Source organism: Alternaria triticimaculans (assembly GCF_023758025.1).
Source record: "Alternaria triticimaculans strain BMP 0046 chromosome Unknown scaffold_30, whole genome shotgun sequence".
Taxonomy (NCBI): Eukaryota; Fungi; Ascomycota; class Dothideomycetes; order Pleosporales; family Pleosporaceae; genus Alternaria; species Alternaria triticimaculans.
The window spans coordinates 157,524-177,049 of record NW_026055987.1 but is presented as its reverse complement, the minus strand read 5'-3'; the positions used below and the strand labels follow the sequence as shown (position 1 = coordinate 177,049).

At 53.4% G+C, this 19,526-nt stretch overlaps 6 protein-coding genes across 6 annotated transcripts; 3 read left to right on the top strand and 3 right to left on the bottom strand.

The window, feature by feature from the left end:
• Positions 1 to 2,979: 2,979 nt before the first annotated feature.
• Positions 2,980 to 3,429, top strand: J4E78_010350 (uncharacterized protein; the record flags this gene model as incomplete). Its single annotated transcript, XM_049370928.1, has 1 exon — positions 2,980 to 3,429. One exon carries the CDS (start codon positions 2,980 to 2,982, stop codon positions 3,427 to 3,429), a length of 450 nt encoding a protein of 149 aa, XP_049217384.1.
• A 604-nt stretch (positions 3,430 to 4,033) lies between these two features.
• On the bottom strand, positions 4,034 to 7,861 carry J4E78_010349 (uncharacterized protein; the record flags this gene model as incomplete). Its single annotated transcript, XM_049370927.1, has 3 exons — positions 4,034 to 6,600; positions 6,650 to 7,020; positions 7,068 to 7,861. The coding sequence occupies 3 exons, from the start codon at positions 7,859 to 7,861 to the stop codon at positions 4,034 to 4,036; spliced, it is 3,732 nt and encodes a 1,243-aa protein (XP_049217383.1).
• A 602-nt stretch (positions 7,862 to 8,463) lies between these two features.
• Positions 8,464 to 9,167, top strand: J4E78_010348 (uncharacterized protein; the record flags this gene model as incomplete). Its single annotated transcript, XM_049370926.1, has 2 exons — positions 8,464 to 8,888; positions 8,936 to 9,167. 2 exons carry the CDS (start codon positions 8,464 to 8,466, stop codon positions 9,165 to 9,167), a joined length of 657 nt encoding a protein of 218 aa, XP_049217382.1.
• Positions 9,168 to 10,153: 986 nt separating this feature from the next.
• J4E78_010347 (uncharacterized protein) lies at positions 10,154 to 11,248 on the bottom strand (the record flags this gene model as incomplete). Its single annotated transcript, XM_049370925.1, has 1 exon — positions 10,154 to 11,248. One exon carries the CDS (start codon positions 11,246 to 11,248, stop codon positions 10,154 to 10,156), a length of 1,095 nt encoding a protein of 364 aa, XP_049217381.1.
• Positions 11,249 to 13,347: 2,099 nt separating this feature from the next.
• J4E78_010346 (uncharacterized protein) lies at positions 13,348 to 16,434 on the bottom strand (the record flags this gene model as incomplete). Its single annotated transcript, XM_049370924.1, has 6 exons — positions 13,348 to 14,303; positions 14,355 to 14,986; positions 15,665 to 15,722; positions 15,789 to 15,883; positions 15,931 to 15,956; positions 16,120 to 16,434. 6 exons carry the CDS (start codon positions 16,432 to 16,434, stop codon positions 13,348 to 13,350), a joined length of 2,082 nt encoding a protein of 693 aa, XP_049217380.1.
• A 679-nt stretch (positions 16,435 to 17,113) lies between these two features.
• Positions 17,114 to 17,867, top strand: J4E78_010345 (uncharacterized protein; the record flags this gene model as incomplete). The annotated part of the gene is made up of 3 exons (XM_049370923.1): positions 17,114 to 17,234; positions 17,286 to 17,535; positions 17,585 to 17,867. The coding sequence occupies 3 exons, from the start codon at positions 17,114 to 17,116 to the stop codon at positions 17,865 to 17,867; spliced, it is 654 nt and encodes a 217-aa protein (XP_049217379.1).
• Positions 17,868 to 19,526: the final 1,659 nt, after the last annotated feature.

Sequence of the window (19,526 nt, the reverse complement as noted above, 5' to 3'; positions counted from 1 at the left end):
GCACGAAAGTCCAATCGTTTGGAGATATTCCGGTACGACGATTTATTCGATACGATCAATGCGAAAAAATTGGTTCTGTTCGTGTAGTCTTCTTAACACTGGGCCCGACATCTCTTCTCCTGAACGCATGTCGTGACGGTCGGATTCAGTCGTGAGCAAGTCACACCTTGGTAGTTACGCGATCGGAATCATGAGGTCAGGTGTCTATTGCCACTGAGAAGAAAGGAAAGTGCAAGAGTTCGATGATGTTGCGACGGCTTCCTCATTCCGCAGCCGCAAGGGGTATGACGTCACCAGACCCCAGCGAACAACATCAAAGCCATCGCAATCATACCGTATACCAAAGCACAATCTCAATGACCAGCCCGAACCAGTACCAGACAAAAGTCTGAGTCAAAGACGCACTCTATTCATTCTGCTTGCCATTCGATCTCGACCCCCAACCCTTATGCTGACTGTCGCGATATTGCTCGGGGGAGAAGCGCCCCCCCAAACCCCTGGACGTGCGTTCTCACTCTTGGCCAGACCTTTCAAAATATCGACTCCCAGGAGCGATAGTCTCGTTTCACGGCATCACAGAGTTGTGGGGGCTGACAATCACCAGTGCAGTCTTGAAGACACAGCCCAATTCTAATCTGCGCCTCAACACCTTCCAAGGTTCCTACTGGCTACCGCCTTTATCTCCTTCATCTTGGGGTTGAAAGTGTGCTGGCCAACTTTCCCAGAAAAACGGTCTCCAGGGCTGCCTTAATATGGCTAAAATGTACCTACATGAAAAGTGTGCTGCGCCACTCTCACATCCCCGAGGCCCAGCTTGTTGCTCGATAACGAAGCGCGCAGCCCCCGCGTGTTAACATTTGCACGACGTCGAACCTGAAAATATGGATGTCTCCGCGCTCCATTGGCGAACGACGTTACATGTCTATACCGATCGTACGAATTGCTCCTCTGGAGTGCGAGCAGACGGCCCCCACGTGAATTATATCAAACGAGGTCACGCTTGGCAATGCGAAAGTTGAAGCGTACAGCATCGGGGCTTACTTGTGACCCAGTACAGCGGGACTGACTTGTTCTCTCGAACTTCATTTCTCTAGACCATACGCTACATAAGATTAGTTGATCTCTCTTCTTATCTCAAGACACCAATGCCGAATTGTCTTGCCTGTTCAATAACCCTCATCAACATGCCTTCATTCACCTTGCAACCCCATACGAAACACATCCTTCTCGCGTCTTCCATCGTGGTTATTCCGATGCTCATATTCACCGCGGTAATGCTGGTGTTAGTCTTTGATAATCTCGCAGATTACTTGCAATGTCCGCACGAAGAAATCTGCCCCGAGTCTCCTGTAGTCAACGTCACCTCGTCTTCCAACTACTACGTCGACTTTTCGGCTACTAGACTGGTATTCGTATCCTCCTTATCGTCCACTATCAGCTTCGCCCTCGTGGGTGCTCTTATGTCGATCTACGCTTATTGCGCCGCGGAGAGACTCGCAAAAGCTTCTATATCACCGAACCAGAACAAATGCCTTCCGACCTCGTACCACACCAGTCTTCTCATCAGACTGCTCAATGCGGACTATTTGTCTCTATGGGAGCTGTCGCGACAATGGTGTGTCTGGCCTCTTCGACGCGGCACGAAAAGCAACTGCCATGTGCGAAGCCCGAAACCCACAATTTTGAGAGCATCGACTGCAGTCCTTTGTCTGTGCCTGGTCGCTAGGTACGATCATAAACTCCGTGCATATAACTTTCGCGCTGACAAAGATAGTGCATTCGTGCATGCCGCAGACAGCTATCTCCACATAGCGACTAAGACTGTGGAGATGGTCCAAATGTTTACGCAAGATCCTGTACAGCATCGATACGGCAGAAACATCGATCCTTGGTGCTTTGATAATCGTGAAGCGATGGGTACAGAGCGGAACAAAAACTTTTGGGGTTGCACGATGAATCTAACAAGCGACTATCTATTGTCCAACAACCTGTCTAACGTTGATGCCGTACAACATGCAGGCTACGGCAAGTTCATCATGAATTTCACCGAGGAGACCGGGACCAAGTATGCGGTTGTGGGCCCAACAACGTCGCCCTCAGCTGCGGATTGGAAGGCGACGTCATTCGCCCTGTCCTCGCGTTGTACTCCAATACCTGCGACAGCTTGCGATCTCGAGGTAAATCCGAAAGCATCCAATGGCTATGGTGGCATTAATTCACCCTTCAATTGCTCCATCGCTCGTGGCTCTCCAATTGACTTTTCTGGAGTAACGAATGGCGCATTCTTGGCATATACCTTCTTCGATTTTCACAAATACCTGTCAGAACAGGGAACACCTTTTCTAACCAAAAGGTTTGATGTGCCTGGCCTAATGGCGACGTATAGCAACACTACAGACCAAGAGGCGGCCGAAATGGTTCCAAGCACATGGAGGTGGACAGCAAGCGTTAAAGTCAGTGAGCTTTCGAGCCTACCGCTAGATATGATCGACATAGCCTGGGTCCTGCCAGGAGGTTACTACATGTTTCTTGCATGCAACAGTACAGGTATGTGGCCCCGTCTCGAAAGCATCTGATGACCGTAGCAGACTTCAACTAATGCGATATTACAGTTCATGATGTTACGTATAGCACTACTGGCGGCGTGGTCAAGAGTCTGACTGCAAAAGAGAGCAATGCTACAGTGGCAAGCATCTCTATACTTCCTTCTGTTGGTTTCTTTCGTTTCACAGCACAGTTCACGTATGAGCTATTGCGAGTGGTGAACCCACCCGTGTCATTGAAATCCTGGATATCGAATTATGAAATCGCAATGAGTGTGCTCTTTGCTACACCTCTGGCAGTATATACAGTACCAGCGGATAGTATCGTGGTGCAGACTCGAGCCCGGAAGATCATGACTAGCGTACCTGTCGCTGCTGTCTGGCTACTAGTTCTCGCAAACCTGTTCTTCGCAGCTCTCGGAAAGGGATCGCCATCATGGCTTGGATGGTAGCGGACCAGGACGTTCATCAAGTAAGGACGCGGCTTGGTGTTCCCGGATTAGCGGCTGCTCTCTTCGAGAGGAACTCCGAGAACCGCATCGTCAAGTCTGACAAGGAGTTGTACCAGGAGAACGACAAGGATGGACTGCCGCTGGTTCTTGTTGGAGTCCAGCATACTGTTACCGGAGGCATGGCGTGGTCACTTCGCGACAACCAAACTGGCCGTCCATGTTTGGCGGACGGAGCGAAGATGTCGACTGCTCACATCGGTGATACCATGCACTCGATTTCAGAAGAGACGATCGGCGCAGAGGAAGCCGCTCGCATATCCGGCAGCTCCGGTAACGAGGCTGTGGAACATCAGCCACTCTCCGCCGTACCTTCAGAACCCGTAACCCAATCTGACGCTGTCAGCCCGATGCAACAATCTACTCACTGGGTGTAAAGAGAGATATCTACAGCCGTGGCCTCCCATATCCATGCGAGGAGCACAAGCGTGTATGGTAGAGAGGGAAGGCGAGCCTTTGGCTGCGGTCTGACACGGAGGCTGCCCAGGTGTGCGAATGTCTGACGATCTGAACGCGAAAATCAAAGCGACTGGAACCTTGATATCATTACGAATAGATTCATAAAAACGTGTACTAGTGTTGAAATTGAAAGGAGAGTGCACTGAATCGATGCCCAGGTGGTGTTGCGTCGGCTTCCCCATTGCGCGACTTGCGTGACGTCACCGAACCCTGTAAGATAACCCGAACCGACCCCGGGACCCTGCCACCCAATCCCATTATTACATTAACATCAACCTCCAAAGCGACGGAGTTGATCATCCAGTGACCATCATGGTCCATGATGGAGGGCAGGCTGAACGTTTCTTCACGTTTCAATTGGATTGTATCCCATTCTCGGCTTTCCTTAGCGAAAAAAGGGACAGTCCAGATAAATTTCATCACAAACCCTACGATCAGACATCCAGCCAAACTCCATCCAACAAAGACTGCTTACTGTCGCCCAACGCCTCATTCCCATAACCGACATCATTTGTTCGTAAATCATGCAGGTCCCCTCAGCCTAACAGTCCCCCCTCTCATCTCCTCATCCGCACCTTCATCATCATCCTCGCCTTCGCCTTCCACATCCTGTAACCGCATCGCCCTCAGCAGGTCCCTACTAGCCCTCGTGCCATCCCTCAACTCCACCGCACTCTTCAGCAGCATATCAGCCATAACCCTTGCATCCATGTCCACACCCAACAGGGCCTCTACTTCAGGCCCAGTTGGGACAGGGAAATCGACGAGCGGCTTCCCATTTGGACCGACGCTGACGGTGGTGGACTTGCGGCTGTAGCGCGGGGCGTCTTGCTGATCAAAGTCTGAAGAGGAAGAGTAAGTGTTGCCGTGGTGGTACGAGTCGTCGGTGTCGGAGTCGAGGGTGTAGGTGGTGGAAGTGAGGGTTGTGGATGTAGAGTCGGTTCTGCGCGAGGAACGGAGAGGGGCGGAAGCTTGGCCCATCGGACGACGTTGTGCGGCGAGGTTGAGGCGCTCGAATGTGTCCCAGAGGTCGTCTACGTCTTCTTCTTCGAGCGAGGTGTCGGTTGTCACACTCATGGGAGGTGATTGGTCGTCGCTGCTTAGTCCGTAGGCCATGTTATGCGACCAGCCGTCCCAGATGATCTGCTGAGAGCGCTGGTTTCCGCGATGGTATTGGCCGGAGCTGGGTGCTGGTTTCGTCTGTGACTGTACCTGGCTCGCTGAGCTGACGCCTCGAGCGTGCATGCTGGGGTGGTGTGGGTCCTGGTTTGTGGGATGGCCTTGCTCATCGTATTGCTGAGGTGTCAATAAGCCCGGCACGGCCTGGTTCGGTTCCGACTGCGACTTCATGTGGAACGAAGCGCGATGGTTATTCTGTGATAGCTGTACCTGGTCCTCGAGGTTGAATGGGTTGTCATTCATACGGTCGATTCCCGCTGTGACAATATCAGAGCCAGATGTGGATGGACGGTAGTCTTGCACCATTGCCATATCAAGGTCAATCATGGACGAACGAAGAGGAGATCCAGGCGCAGAGCTGATCATCTCGGGATAGTCATCAATAGGGTCAACAGGCGCTGTTTGCGCGTGTCGCAGGGTTGGCTGGAAACCAGATGCGAGGACTGGTGAAGATGAGTCTGTCTTCGCGTGCTGACCGCGCGGTGGCTCCTTCGGGCTACCCATGGGAAAGGCAAAGTCCTGAGTCTTGCGATTATCGTCCTGCTTGGGGAATGTCCACTCTTTCGTCTCGCGTCGTCGAGAGATCCGATTTGATGCGCGATTCCTGGGCTCATTATTGGCCTCCGCCATCGCTGCGTCGAATGTCCATTCTACTGTGCGTCGATTTGGCTTCTGAGGTTGCGCCGGAAAAGACCATTCCATTGTCTTGCGATTAGGCTGCTGTTCAGCAGGGAACGACCACTCCATCGTCTTTCGGTTTGGTTGTTCCGAGGGGAAGGACCATTCCATGGTCTTGCGATTCTCGTCATTCATGCTGGGGAAGGTCCAGTCTTTCGTGGCTCGTTTAGTCATCTCATCTTCCTCATTGAAAGCATCCCGGCGCTCCTCTTCTTCCTCCATCTCACGTATGATGCTCTTCATGCGGTTCGCGCGGATGGTCGGCACCTCACCCAGATCGATACTGGGTATCTCATCTGCTGATGGCATCGAAAAGTCCAAGTCAATGACGGTCTCGCGGTTGGGCGCGCCAGGATTGAAGTCGCGGAGAACCAAGTCGGAGGGAGGGCGACCATTCGGAGGATCTGGCATATCGACTGCGCTGTACCGGTATGGTGTCGTGTTCGTATCGAATAGCTTATTCAGACGTTTCTGTCCTCGGACGATAGACTCCTCCTTGAACCTAGCCTGGAGCTGTTCGAAACGTCCCATATCTGCGATAGGTGGTAGACCCATTCCGTTGAAGCCCTGTCCAGCCCCACCCGCAAAGGGATCGCCAAACTGTGGTGCATGCTCTTGCTCAAATTCTTCTGATACGTTGAAAGACCAATCATCGTCTTCATCGTCTTCCTCCTCTGGGGCAAGCGGGTCTGGTGCTTGAGCACCGTACGGATTGAAGAGCGACTGGCGTGCACCGCCCTGTTGCTCCCAGACATAATAGTCTTCAACCAACTTGACGAGCGACACAGTCGGATACATCTTAGTAGTGTCCGCAAGGTATGGGTGCTCCAGGATCTGGTCGGGTGTTGGTCGATCCTGCGGCTCTGGCTGGAAGACGAAAGCTAGGAAATCCTTTAGTTCTTGGGAAAAGCGATCACCTTCAAGCACAGGAACACCCGCCGTTGGCAAGTCGAACTGCCCAATCTTGTGATGCGGTGGATAACCGCAGGCCATCTCATAGACAGTGCAAGCGTAGGCCCAGATATCAACCTCGTTTCCGTAGGATATCTCCTTGGGCTGCATCAAGCTGTGCGGGTCCGCATCCTTGACCCATTCCTTTTGCAGTTCAGGCGCCATCCAAAATGGTGTACCGACGATAGTCGAGCGCTTCGATCTCTCCGGCTCCAGGGTGTTGGAGACACCGAAATCGCAAAGTTGTACCCGGCCGTCTTCGAGGATAAGAACGTTGTTGGCTGGATTTGGTTAGCAAAGATTGAGGACGGAAAGACCAGCACTACTCACATTTCAGATCTCGATGCAGCACACCAGCTTCATGGATGTACTTGAGACCTTGCGCCAATTCACGCGCAATGGGTATGATGAATTTCTCCGCTAGTCCAGGTCCAGGGTCCTTGGTCATTGCCGTAGGCTTCATCAACGTGTTGACACTACCACCACTGGCATACTCGCTGACAATCCAGAGTTCGTTATGGACAGGCCTGGCCTCCTCGATGATGTTGACGTAGGGTCTTGCCTTGCTATCTCTGAGTTGCTGCAGGATATCGATCTCCTTAAGTGTGTCCTGAAGGTTCTTGTGTGTCATCTCCTCGTAGTCAACCTTGTCGATCTCGATGATCTTGATGGCAACGAGCGCGCCGGTATTTCGACTCTTTCTTTGTAGTGTCAGCGAGTGTTCTGGGGTTCGCTGCATGATACCCACCCTTTGTAGACGCGGCCATATGCACCCTTGCCAATAAGCTCGTAGAAGTCGTATGGCGGTGGTTCCTCACCACCCCGCTTGGCTCTCTCTGCAACCAGAAGCTCCATATCCTTTGCTTGCTGCATTGCACGCCCCTTGGTGCCACCCATCATGGGCGGCTGCAGTCTTGCAGGTTCCATGTCTCTGAGGTATCTGTATACTTTGTCGAGGTGGAGCCGTTCGGTTGGGGCGTCTTCTTGCGGCTCGAAGGGCGACTCTGCTATGCGCTCCAACGGACTGTCCACTAGGGTTCCGGTTGTGCTCTCGAAGCTGGTTGCGATTGGTAGAGGCGGGGGCGGGCGATCGGTTTGGCGTGGACGTCGACCGGGCGATATGTAATTGGTAGGGTCGGAGGCAGAGTATGAGTGTCGTGCGGTAGAATTCGTGCGGCCAGGCTTGATGGTTCCGGGACTGGATCGTGATAGAGGTCGTCGCGGGACAGGCGTTTCCGGGAGGGCAATGGCAAGCCTTGGCTTCGGCGTAGGCGGGCACAGCGGGCTTCTGTGGTCTAATATCGGACTCGAGATATCGCGCTTGTCGATGGAAGGGGTACGAGAGGAGCGGGAGGAGCGGGATGAGTTGGCTATCTTCCCTTTGATTGAGTCTGTCAGCTTGGAAATCGAGAAGGAGCGACTGGATCGTGTCGCCGGTGTGCTGTCCAGTGAGCGAGGCGGGGTCACCTCTCCCATAGGGATGAGATGGTCGCCGTCGCTCACCGACCGCTTTAATTTAAACACCGCTTCGTCGCCGAGCATGGCGTTGTGGTGTTATTGCGGCATGTTGGTGGTTGGGAGACAAATCGCACTCACAGTTTTGTTATGACGTTCCACGTTGTTTACCACAGGTGAATGCGGCTCATGGCGGGCAGGGTCGCGTGCGGTGAGCGTGGGTGTTCGTTCACATTCACAGCTCCACACTCCGGAGGTTTGGAAGGCCTATCAGCCAGATACGATCACAATTCAGATAGCGGAGAAGATGAAAATGATTAAACAAAGCGAGACGTAGAATTGGGCTGTATAGAGAGATGGGACGGCGGTGCCATCTGGCAGACATCGAAGTGTTGACGATGCGAAACATGGATCCAGGGTCTCGACGTTTCGCGCGCGGGTCACGCTAAGGCAACCTTAATTCCATCTGGGGCAAGCGCGCCCCACGTTCCCGTGCCTGACATCATCTGCGCCACATGTGCGGCAGGCATAACAGCTTGCCAACTTTCTGTGCATCAAAAGAGATTGGGTCGAGATGCTCCCCAGATATCTCCATACATACTCAATATCCGATCTAAGACCTGATTAGACTCAATACACTTGATACAACCCAAGCAACCTTAAGAAAAGCACTGAATCAACGTCTCACCATGGTCGCGCAACCCATTGGCACCAAGAAGACGCCCGTCACGTCGACGGCGAAGAAGACACCAGTAGCAGCCCCAGTCAAGAAAGCACCTGTCAAGGCGCCCGCCGTTCAGCCTCCCAAGAAGGCTGTCAACACCGCCATGCAGAAGAAGCCTGTGACCACGGCCCCTAAGAAGCCCGTCACAAATGTCGCAGCGAAGAAGCCCGTCACAGCTGTCGGCCAAAAGAAAGCTGTACCAGCACCAGCAAAGAAGCCTGTTCAACAGCCACAGCAACAAGGTTGGATCAACAAAGGTCTTAGTGCCGCATCATCAGGCATTGGAAGTGCTGTCGGCGCCGCAACGACTGGTATCGGCAATGCTGCCGGTGCAGTCGTGACAGCGGCAGGCAGTGGTGTTGCTGGAGCAGGGCGAGGCGCTGGCGCGAGGTAATACATCACATCCTGCAATAGTTCCCTTGACTGACATATCATAGTATTGCGAACTCATCCCGCACTTGGGGCGACATGGTCCGCGAGTATGGCAACTCCCTCAAAGACATCACTGGCGCTCCCGGCAGTCGGTCGACAACGAACAAGAATCCTCTCGGCCTGAGCACAAGTGGCGTAGGAGGCATGGCATCCATGGCTAGCAGGCCAGGTGTGCCTGGTCTCTCTGGAGGATCCGGTAAGGGGGGTGGTTCGGCCAGCAATCCTCTGGGCCTATAAATGGACATGTGGAGCCTAAGAATATACGCAGATTTCGTGAACGGCCAGAATACCACATACAACTTTCAGTGATCGAATAGGTGGCTCATAGTGTACTATGAGGTCGACATGCAATTTTCAGTGATTGAACAGGTGGTCCAGAGTCTGATTGAAGTTCTAAACCTCATCAACAGCACCTCGAGGACAACCGGTGATTAGCATCGTAGTCTGCAAACACATGTCACAATCAACCCGTTGCTGGGAATACCACCCATGTAGCCAGCTCGCTCATATATACTCCATCCTAGGCGAACCAAGAGTACACTGAAGAAGCTTTGGTATGTGCACAATGTCCTGACCCGCGAAATCACTCATGTTATTGTAGTGGAGAGATTAGTGCTATCTCTATCGGAACGGGCGCTCAATGCAAATTAGTTGTATTGTTGTATATAGAGTTGTGTGTTGTTTTCGTCTAAGCACTGTTCAGACACAAGATCTAACCTCCGCGCCAACCCCTCCATCATGGACCATGATAGTTACTGTATGATCAACTCCGTCGTGCGCAAGGTTCTCATCCGCAAAAGCACTTTCGAAGATCTAAGGACTAAGGTATACCTGGGCCAGGGGTGCAGTAGATCAAGCGCGGCGTCATTGTCACCGTCGAAGAAGGACTAGAGATGGTGAAAGCTGTTGGGTTAAGTGGTAGATTGTACGAGCGGATGGACTGCAAAGCCTCAGTTGAACTGAGAAGAGTTTTTGAGATGGCTGGAGTGGGGTTGGAAATGCAACTACGCGGGTTTGAGTATCAAGAGACGTCTGCATGAAGACGTGAAGGGGGAGGGCGAGGGTGTGTTGGTGCGTCAGACTTGTTTCTTCACATCAAAATTACTAGACACGGTATCATGCTCATATTGCATAATAGGAATGCTATGGGATCAATGTTTATCAAATTGAGCTACGAACGGGGTCTTCTTCGCACACGAGTGCACCAGCAAGACATCTTGACTCTACCCTACTGATGCTGCAGCTGCATCTGCTAGCCGCTCTAGTAGGACGTGTCTCTCGTCCAGCACCTGCGTCTGCAATCTGAGACGCTTTGTTAAGGCTTCAATGTGTTGGTCTTTCGCGACCAAGCACGCCTCTAACTTTGTGACGACCTCGGCCGACAACTTGTCGTTCGCTATTACCTGCCCTCTCATATCTCTGGAGGTGCTGCTGACCTGCTCTGTGACCTTCATCTTTGAGATGAGCGATGCGCATGGGAGATTGGTACTGCGGCGCTGCTCTGCGTCGACTGTATTGTCACAGGCTTGGACTGTGCTGTCCACCTGGCTAGTGAGAAGTGACGTAGCTTCATCGTTATGCTCTTGAGGAAGAAGCTCCTCAAACGATGGCAATTGTTCTAGAGGAATGCTGAGACGACACCGCAACTCCTCAAATACTGCTCGGTAAGTTCTGGAGGCTGTTAGCTTCCCTTGGAGAGCGGTCTGCTCTACCTTGCAGCTGAGCTCGATGTCTTCTGGTGGCTCGATGCTGAGATACTGGCTAGCTCTCGTGATCCTATCGAGCAACTCCCGCAGGATGGCATCGTTGCTTTCTACTTCTCTTCTGAAGGCAGATGTTGCAACCTCTTTGTCCTCTTGCAGCTCATTCTGAATCTGCTCGAACTGCGCTTGCTGTTCCTGAAGCGCGTTGTCATGTTCGATCTCGAGCTGCTGTTTCTGTGTCTGAAGAACGCTGTCTCGTTCTTCGTCAGATTGCTGCTTCTGTTTCTGAAGCGCATTATGGTGATCGCATTCGAGCAGACGCTTCTGCTCTTCGAATGCGATTGCGCGTTCACTCTCCTGCGAACTTTTCTGTTCGCTGAGTGCTCGCTCGTGTGCCGCTATCAGATCAGCTGTTTCTGTGACCTTTGCTCTGGTCTTGATGTCGTCTTCTATCGGTCTTAGAATACCCATCAGGCGTGAGGCTTTTGTGAGGTCATCATGAGACGGATACCCTGGACCGGGCTCGGGAGCGTCCCGGATTGCGTTTGTTATTTGTCGTTGCGCCGACTCGCGCTCGAGCCGGTACGCCTCGACATCTGCGAGGAAATCCTCCATTAGCGTATCAATGGGGGTGGTGAGAATGTGGGTGTGGGTGGAAGAGAGTGAGTGTTCTGAGGTCTGAGATCTCTTCACTGTTGTCCCTTCCACATTCAGTAGGCGCGCCCCTCCACAAGCGAGCACAACCAAACTGCATTTTGGAAACCAAGCCAGATATGTGCAGATGAAGTCATGCACGTATCCAAATGAATGTATCTCTTGCAGATGCAGCGAGGTCAGCCTCAGGGGCTAGCCTTCAATTTTAGAGAATTCCAATTGTACGCAGACTGTGCGGGCATTAAGCTGCTGATTACCCAGGTATATCTTCGCATGAGCAAACTTCACAAATGTGAATTACATCAATGGCGAATGAAGTCCCTGTGGATTCCCCATTCGATCGTGTCAAGATCAAAGGAAACGAACATGTGCCTCTCACGCGTAACCAGACCTTGCATAGGATTTGACGACCTTTGCCCCTTCCGCATTGGGCAGGCGCACCTCTACCGGCGAACAGCACCGACATCGTAAACTTCAGGCGTTAGCAATGATGAGTGTGAGATGATCTGGCTCTTTCCGAATGAAGCAATCGCCCAGATGCATCACTCAAGCATCCTTCACTGATCACCGTTCACCATAAAGACCGCAACGCAACATGCTCGATGCGAAGAGCGACCCATTTCCACTTGTCCAATACGAAACACGCAGCGAACGCTGCACAGGTAAGCTTCCATGAGAGTGGAGTCAAGGTTCTCGATATACGAAACACCTACGCGGGCGACTCAGCACATAGCTGCCTGGGATAACGAATTTGAGTAAGAGCGAAGTCACACCAGCGGAGGACATGCTCATGGTTTGACGCTCATTTGTTAACAAACAACAGGAGACAAAGACCAAAGCATCGCCTTTCTGGTATCAGGTTTTGGTCTTGCAGAACAGGGCGGAACAGCGGAAGCCATGACTTTGTTCACTCTCATATTTTGGAGAGAGCAGAAGGAGACCGCACAGTCATCCAATTCTAATGCCGTTATTTTGGTAATAAAGAAGAAGATGTGGTATGAAGAAGAGAGACCGAAAGGTACACGGTGGGTTTATATATCCGTGGACCCTGCTAAGCCAGTACCCAGTGATCCCGAACACGTCCTTCCTACAATCGAGCGGACGGCGACATGAGCACTCCATATGTCTTCACTAATCTTATTTTGGAATTTGAAGACCACAAACACAGCCAGAGCACATATCCGGATGCGAATTTCTTTTCGGTAGGCGGCAAACCATGAGTTCCCCAAAATGATGCGAGTGCACAACCCATGTGTATTGGGCAACACTTGAAGGTAATTCGCAACACGGCATAGACGTTGGAGTTTTTGAACTCGCGGACCAGGAACGAGACATCGATTCTGTTATGATGAATTTTGGTGATGTCTTCCTGTCGTACCACTGGAAGGAGCGGATCCGAAAAGCACCACATGGAAATTGGGTGAGGTTTTTTTGTTGGTTCTCAAGTAGGAGAGAAGGAGGTTCCAAACAGTCTCATGAAGAGGTGACGATGTGTTTTGAAAAGAAGATCGTTTCGAAGGAAGAAGAACCAGGCCAGAAGTCATCATCGTTCCTTGATATGGTTTTGTTGAAGAGGGCAGGCCAAGCAGCCAGCCATGCGCGGATTATTGGTGTGTTTTGGAGAAAAGCCCGCAGGCTGTGTGTTGAAAAGAAGAAGAGGAGACATGCAGAAAAGACTGATTTATATACGCAAAATTGGAATCCGAGCACGTGAGACCCGCGGCTGGAAGACGAAAGACTGGACGATGATGAGCAGCACCAGCACTATGCCAAACGACAGAGGTAGGCACCTCAAACAGACCAATCTCTTCACTGCCAACCCCACAGTCCACACGCGCCAGCACCGCAACACCCAATCTCAGAACGGAACGATTTATCATTCCATTTCCACAGCTAGTATACACTCGGCTTGAGACCCTCACTCAGTCCCACACCTCCAAATCCCATGCCTTATCAAAAAACGCCACAGAAACCCTAGCTTTCGACTTGCTCGACAGTATTTATAAGGGGTATAGAATCTTGGAAACCCCGGCCCATGTTGTAAGTAAGAAAGAAAAGCACTAATTTGCACTCGCGCCCGCCCCTGTATTCACACCACTCTCTCTCTTCCGTCTCCGTCTCTGTCGCGCGTTGTCTTTTAGGAATTGCGGGTCTATGAAACCTTCCGGGAGCTCAAACTCCTTCTCTGCGAACTCAGGTATGGGCTGGCCGAATGCGGATGCGTTGCGCCCGTGTCTATGCTTTCCGAGGGCTGCGGCGCGGAGGTGTGGTTTCGCGTAAAAGGAGCTAAACGGCGCTGCGGGTTCGGGAGGTACAAAAGGGAGGAGGAAGCCATGGGGACGTGGTGGCCGCCGTGGTTTCGGTGGCTCGGGCTCTTTGGGTTGCTGTCGTGGTGGTGGAGGGTCGCGGCTGCGGACTACAATGTTATCTGAGTCTTCTGTTTCTTCGCCATCCTCTTCTTCGTCCTCTTCCCTCGCGGCGAGCGCTGCTTCCTTCTCAGCACGCAAGCGCTTCTCCTCTTCTTTCCAGACGCGGAACTTGTCGACGAGGGCTTCTACCTCCCGGACAAAGTAGTCGCGCTTCGCCTCCCAGTCCTTTCTCTCGCCGTCTGTCACGCCGGTTATGCCCATGACCTTGAGCCAGTCGGGGCCCTGCAGTCCGTCGAGGAGTCTCTCCAGTTGCACCTTTTCGTGCATGGCGCGCTCCTTTTCGATATTCCGCAGCTGCTTCTCCTTGCGCTCGGCACGTCGGTGCTGTGTGAAAAATACCGAGTCGGCGAGCGGGTCTTCGCCGTCATTGTGGGAGATGGCATTGGCTATGGAGGCATAGTTGAGCACTGTGAATGTGGTCGAGGATTGGGACGGGAGTATTGACGGATCCGAGGCATGGCGCGGTGGGGACGAGTGTCGTGCTTTCCGCGACCGCGTCGGGCTTACTGAGCTTCGCGGGGGCTCTGGAGTCTTGGCCTTGATGGGCTCGTCGAAGATGTATATGGGCGTGTCGACATCGAGAAATTCTGCACGCGATCAGAGCTATATCGTGACATGTGACAGGGACAGTGACCTACCATCCTCTTTGGGCACGCCGGCAATGATGTCGTCGTAGTTGGCAAAGTAGACGGCGAGGTCGCTCTTCAGCCGCGAGCCTCCATCGTGGCTCCGCAGGCTCCTCTTGTCTGTGGTTGTGGAGGACGCTGTGGACGCCGGGGCGGGGACAGCTGGGGGCGCAGCAAGCTTGCCGGAGCTGCCAGGCCGGGGCGTGGACCTCGCGGAGGGCACGTCGTCGGCGTCGATGCCCAGGGGCGCGGCGACGCCATTGGTGATGCGCAGCAGCTCGCCATGTGGTTGTGTAACGGTAATCTTGGTCGGCGGTCTCGTGTCGGTCGCGTCGGGCTCGAGGGCAGTGGCTGGCCGCTTCCTGCTGCTGGTGCGCGCAGGCGGCGGAGGTTTTGCAGGCGTGTGGGCGACGGGCTTGACGGCGCCGTCGTCGTCGGCGCGCGCAAGCAGAGGGCCGCTTTTCGAGGCCCGTCTGGTCGCGACGGGCGCGTGGTTGTGGTTGCGCTGGGCTTGTGGGTGGGCGTCATCGCGCGACACGGGCAGGAAGTTGAGCCTGGTCTGCCGTTCATTCGAGCTCCGCAGCAGCGAAGGCCGAACGGCGTTGGCCATGGTAGTGATCAGACTTGAGATCATTCGCGATTCGCTGGGTCATCTTTCAGCTATTCATTGTGGAGCTGCCATTGATGTCGCGCTGAGATGTGCCAAAACGCGAGCCGTTAGGGGGTCGTCGAGTGGCAGAGCCCGCGCAGTTTGCCAAACGAGCTGCTGCACCCACGGCGCTCCCGTACGCCTCACCCAGACACTGCAAATATGGATGAGGTTGGATTAAGCCCTATAGCAGACCTTCCCATCTCGATATCGCCATGTACATCAGAAGATTATTCAACGAATTGCAGTACAGCGCATGTGAGATACTTGGAAGCGTAGCGCCACTGACGTTGGTAGCCAATCAGTACGAGTGGGCGACATCACATCAACTTGAACATCAAACGCTTCGCTAGAACGCTAGAACTAACTATAGGAGGTCATTTCCTTGTATGTGCGATTGAGAGATTGAGAGATTAAGCAATTGAGAAATGTCAATGACGATTCACTTGCATGGCAGCTGGGCACACCCTGACACCACACAATCATCAACAACAACGTATCCAACTCTTATGCCACTCACACATCAACGTCAGTGTCAATACAACCTCAAAGCCACGCGATCACGAGAAGAGAAAGTCCTTCAAGACGGGCGACCCAGCAAACTCCGGGTTCAGCAAAACGCAACTATTAATAGTCAGCCGATATGCGCTAGCTTTGTTATCGATAAACACACTTGAGAAAGTACGAGAGTCCTTGTTTCCGCTTTTCCAGAAAACGGGGCCTAAAGCGAGCTATGCCCGACGCGTTAGCACGATATTGTTTGGTGGAGTGATGCTGCAGGCGGCCATGTGACTTACATATTACGGATTTGGGTGGGAAGTGCGGCATGGAACCCGCGGCATGAGGAAACGTCTGGAGCAGCTTGGTGTGCAGATCTTCAAACTCGGAGTATCTGGTACGATCAGCAGAGGGAATCGAAAGTGACAGAAGATGGCCAACCTCTTGCGTATCTTCATGGGACCACCCTGTCACAGTTAGCATATGCATGATGGTTCATCACTTGGAGATGGCAGTCCACCACGGGCCCTCTGCATGAAACCATTTTTTGAAAAACAATCTCGCGCAGATGATTGGCTGCGAGGACATCGCCGGGCAGGCTAGCGCATCTCCATGCGGCTGGGAACTTACATCCAGTGTCTCGACCGTACAATTAAAGACGACGTAAGCTCCAAAGCCCGGTGACGGCCCGCTGATGACAACGTAATCATCTATCGTGACACCCTTGGCCCAGAGGACTTTGCAGTGGTCCGAGTCCTCATCCGTATGGTCCTCGAGGCCGATGGGGGTGGGGCGGCCGTTGTCAGCAGAGTAGCTGCTCAGATACGAGGCATTGCGCTGGTGGGATTGCCAGTAGGGTGGGACCACAGTGACGGTGGCGGGGGTTGGCCCATCTCGGGCTGGCGACGAAGACGGGTCTCCAGTTTCAAAGCTCGCCGGCTCCATCCATTTACAGGAGATGGCTGGGCAGGTGGCGCGTCAAACGGGAGGGCGGTTGGTATCTAGAATGCCGCGTGGGTGTGTGAGGGGTAGATATGCTCGCCGGTGCATGCAGCCAGATGCAGTCGCGTCTAGTGTCTTGTTGACGATGTCTGGAGAATTGGCGGCGCTGGCCTCGCTCGTCTCAACCGAATGATGCGCAGAGCCGACTAGGATGCGAGACCCTGAGAAGCGACTAGTCGCTGCAGCCAGTGGCCAATACGACCACACGTCCATCCCATCCCTGTCCGGCCGAGGGATTAATGCCAAACTTCCATCACGCAGTCTGCCATCTTCCACGGAATGCCGCCCTTTCCACGCCGACTCCACCGCAGTACTATGGCTTGAGTCACGGCAACCCGTCCCCGACAGGCATCGTCCCGGGCGAGAAGGTAGGCTGAAGGTAGGCGGGGGTGCACGTACCGGACCGTGAACTTTCCTATCTCGAACGACCGCTAGCTCATTACTTCCCGTCGACACATCCCTCCCTTTATATATCGGACGCCGCCTTTCCCTCCAGCCTCTTCATCACTTTCGCTGTTGAGGTTTACTTTTGTATTTGACCGTCCACCGTCTGTCGCTGACCGTATATCATCTAATACTCTCGCTTCATCCTCCGTCAACAAACACCTCCCCAAACATCAACATGCGTTCCGTCTTCGCCCTTAGCATCGCCGCCTTCACTGGCCTGGTCGCTGCTCAAGACACCCCCCAGCTGAACTACCCGTACACCATCGACCCCGACACGGTTGAGCAGTCTACTAGGGGTATGTAGAAGTTATCATTCGACCCACGACGCGTCCTCTAACATCCTCCAGATTACTGGTGTGACCAGAACAGGGCCCAATGCCCGCTCATCTGCCTCCAGCAGCCTGGCATCAACTCCATGACCACCGAGCAGAACGACTGCGACTCCGACGCTTTGACCTACACCTGCGTCTGTGAGAACGGTGTCGCGCCCAACATCACAGAGTACTCCCAGACACTGCCATACTTCATCTGCCAACAATGGGGAAACACTTGCGTCGAGAACTGCAACGGCGACAACAGCTGCCAGAGCGCTTGCCGGTACGTTCTATCCAGTCACTCATCACAAACACAACTAACATGACAACAGTGAGGACCACCCTTGCGGAGCTCAAGACCCGTACCGCGGCAACACCTCCCTCCCCACCACCATGGCCTCCACCGCCGCCGCCACCGGCACCGACGGCTCCGCCTCAAACACCATTCCCGTGACCGGTTTCGGCGGTGCCTCTGAGACCGGCTCTAGCGACAGCAACAACAACGGAGGCTCCAACGACCAAGGCGGCGCTGGCTCCATCTCCATGCCCAACGCTGGCCTCGGCCTCGCCGCCGTCTTCGGCAGCGTCTTCCTCGGCTTCGCCGTCCTCTTGTAAAATCTAGGACCACACAATCTCGCCGCGCAATCTAAGCTTCGTCCATCTTCTGTCCTTTCTTCATGCATAGCGTCTTCTGCATAAAAAGCATCACCAGTCCTTTCGGTTAGCTCGATACCCAGCTTGGGCCTTTTCGCTCATTTTACATGACAGCCTGGCAAGGCTTTGTCTTTGGTTGTACTGCATGGGGTTCATGGCGTATATTTGTAATGGATGATGGTGATGGGACGTTGGTTCACTGGCCCTAGGGGCAGAGGTAGCATTATCTAGTATGCTGTTGTAATACATTGAACGCCGAGGTGTCGTGGATGAGGAACTACTATGTCTTCCTATGTGCTACGTGACTATGCACTGTGATAGGTTCAATTTACATATGAACCAGAGGCACAACCCGAATAACACCACACAAACCTAGAGATACACTTTTGGGGGCGATTCGTCCCACCAACACCTCCCCTGTAGACTCTTCCTCGGACTTCGCTGTCGCGGAGGACAGGTTATAACGCTCGCTCTTCCCTGCTCAATATACACAGCACGTAGATCCTGACTCCCCTCCAAACTTCCAGTCCGTCGCTTAACAGGCGATGGTACCGCTTCCAGTCCCGGCGAGGAAGAGGGAACAGGGCTTGGAGGCGCAGGATGCGTGATACTAAAATCCGGCGTATCATCTACATGCTCCACGGCTGAACTATACTTGCTAGCCAGAGAAGAACACGCACTGAACCGCGAAATGGGTTCTGCAGGTTTGCTGGCCAGAGACGAACACGCACTGAATCTCGAGACGGGCTGTGCGGGCGTAGGCGTAGAAAGATGCTCGACGGAGACGTGGAACATGCGTGATGAACTACTCGATACCGATCGCTGGAGCAGAGCTCGTTGAGGCGGGCCTAGATGCAGGGTTTGCATGGTATCCAGCGAAGGAACAAGAGTAGGATCGAGCGGGGGTGAAGAAGGTGCTGTATCTGGACGGTCGCCATGACGGAGGAGTTCCGCTGTTGATGAGGTGAGGGAGGGAGGCAGAGTGGGTGAGTCGTCTAGAGGTCGTGCTGAGCCTTCTGGGAGTATGGACGAGCGGCGGCTGTTGTGGTGGGAAGATGGGATGGAGATGGGTTGAGAGTGCCCGTTTGCTCCTACTTCGATTGTGGCCGTGCCGGGTGTGTTCACGATGTCGCGGGCGCGTTGGAGGAAAATGCTGGTTGCTACAGGCATGGGGTTGGTAGAGTCGAAACTGGAGATTGACGAGGAGGAGGCGGTGGAGCTGGTCGATGACCGCCGCTGAACGCGTGGAGGCGCAGGTGTAGGTGGTACAAGACGCACGCTCACTTTTCTTGCTGTGGGCATTTGCCTTGAAGGTATGGCAGGCTTGGGCCTTATGGCTATGGTTTGTTCCATCGGTGATACTGCAGCTGACGACGGCGTTGAAGGGCCAGCATGCTGGTCAGATGGTACAAGAGGTAAAGTCCCGTATTCCGTTAGAGGGCGCTTCACTGGATCCGACGAGGTCTCTCGATCAGTATGGAGGAGTTGGTCTTGAGAGGTTGATTCAACTTCTTCATCGTATTCCATCCGTCCCTTGCCTTTCTCTGCTTTGCTGAATCGTCGAGGTCGCAACAAATCGCTAAAGCTGAATTGGGAGTCTTTCCGCTTTCGTCCTCCATA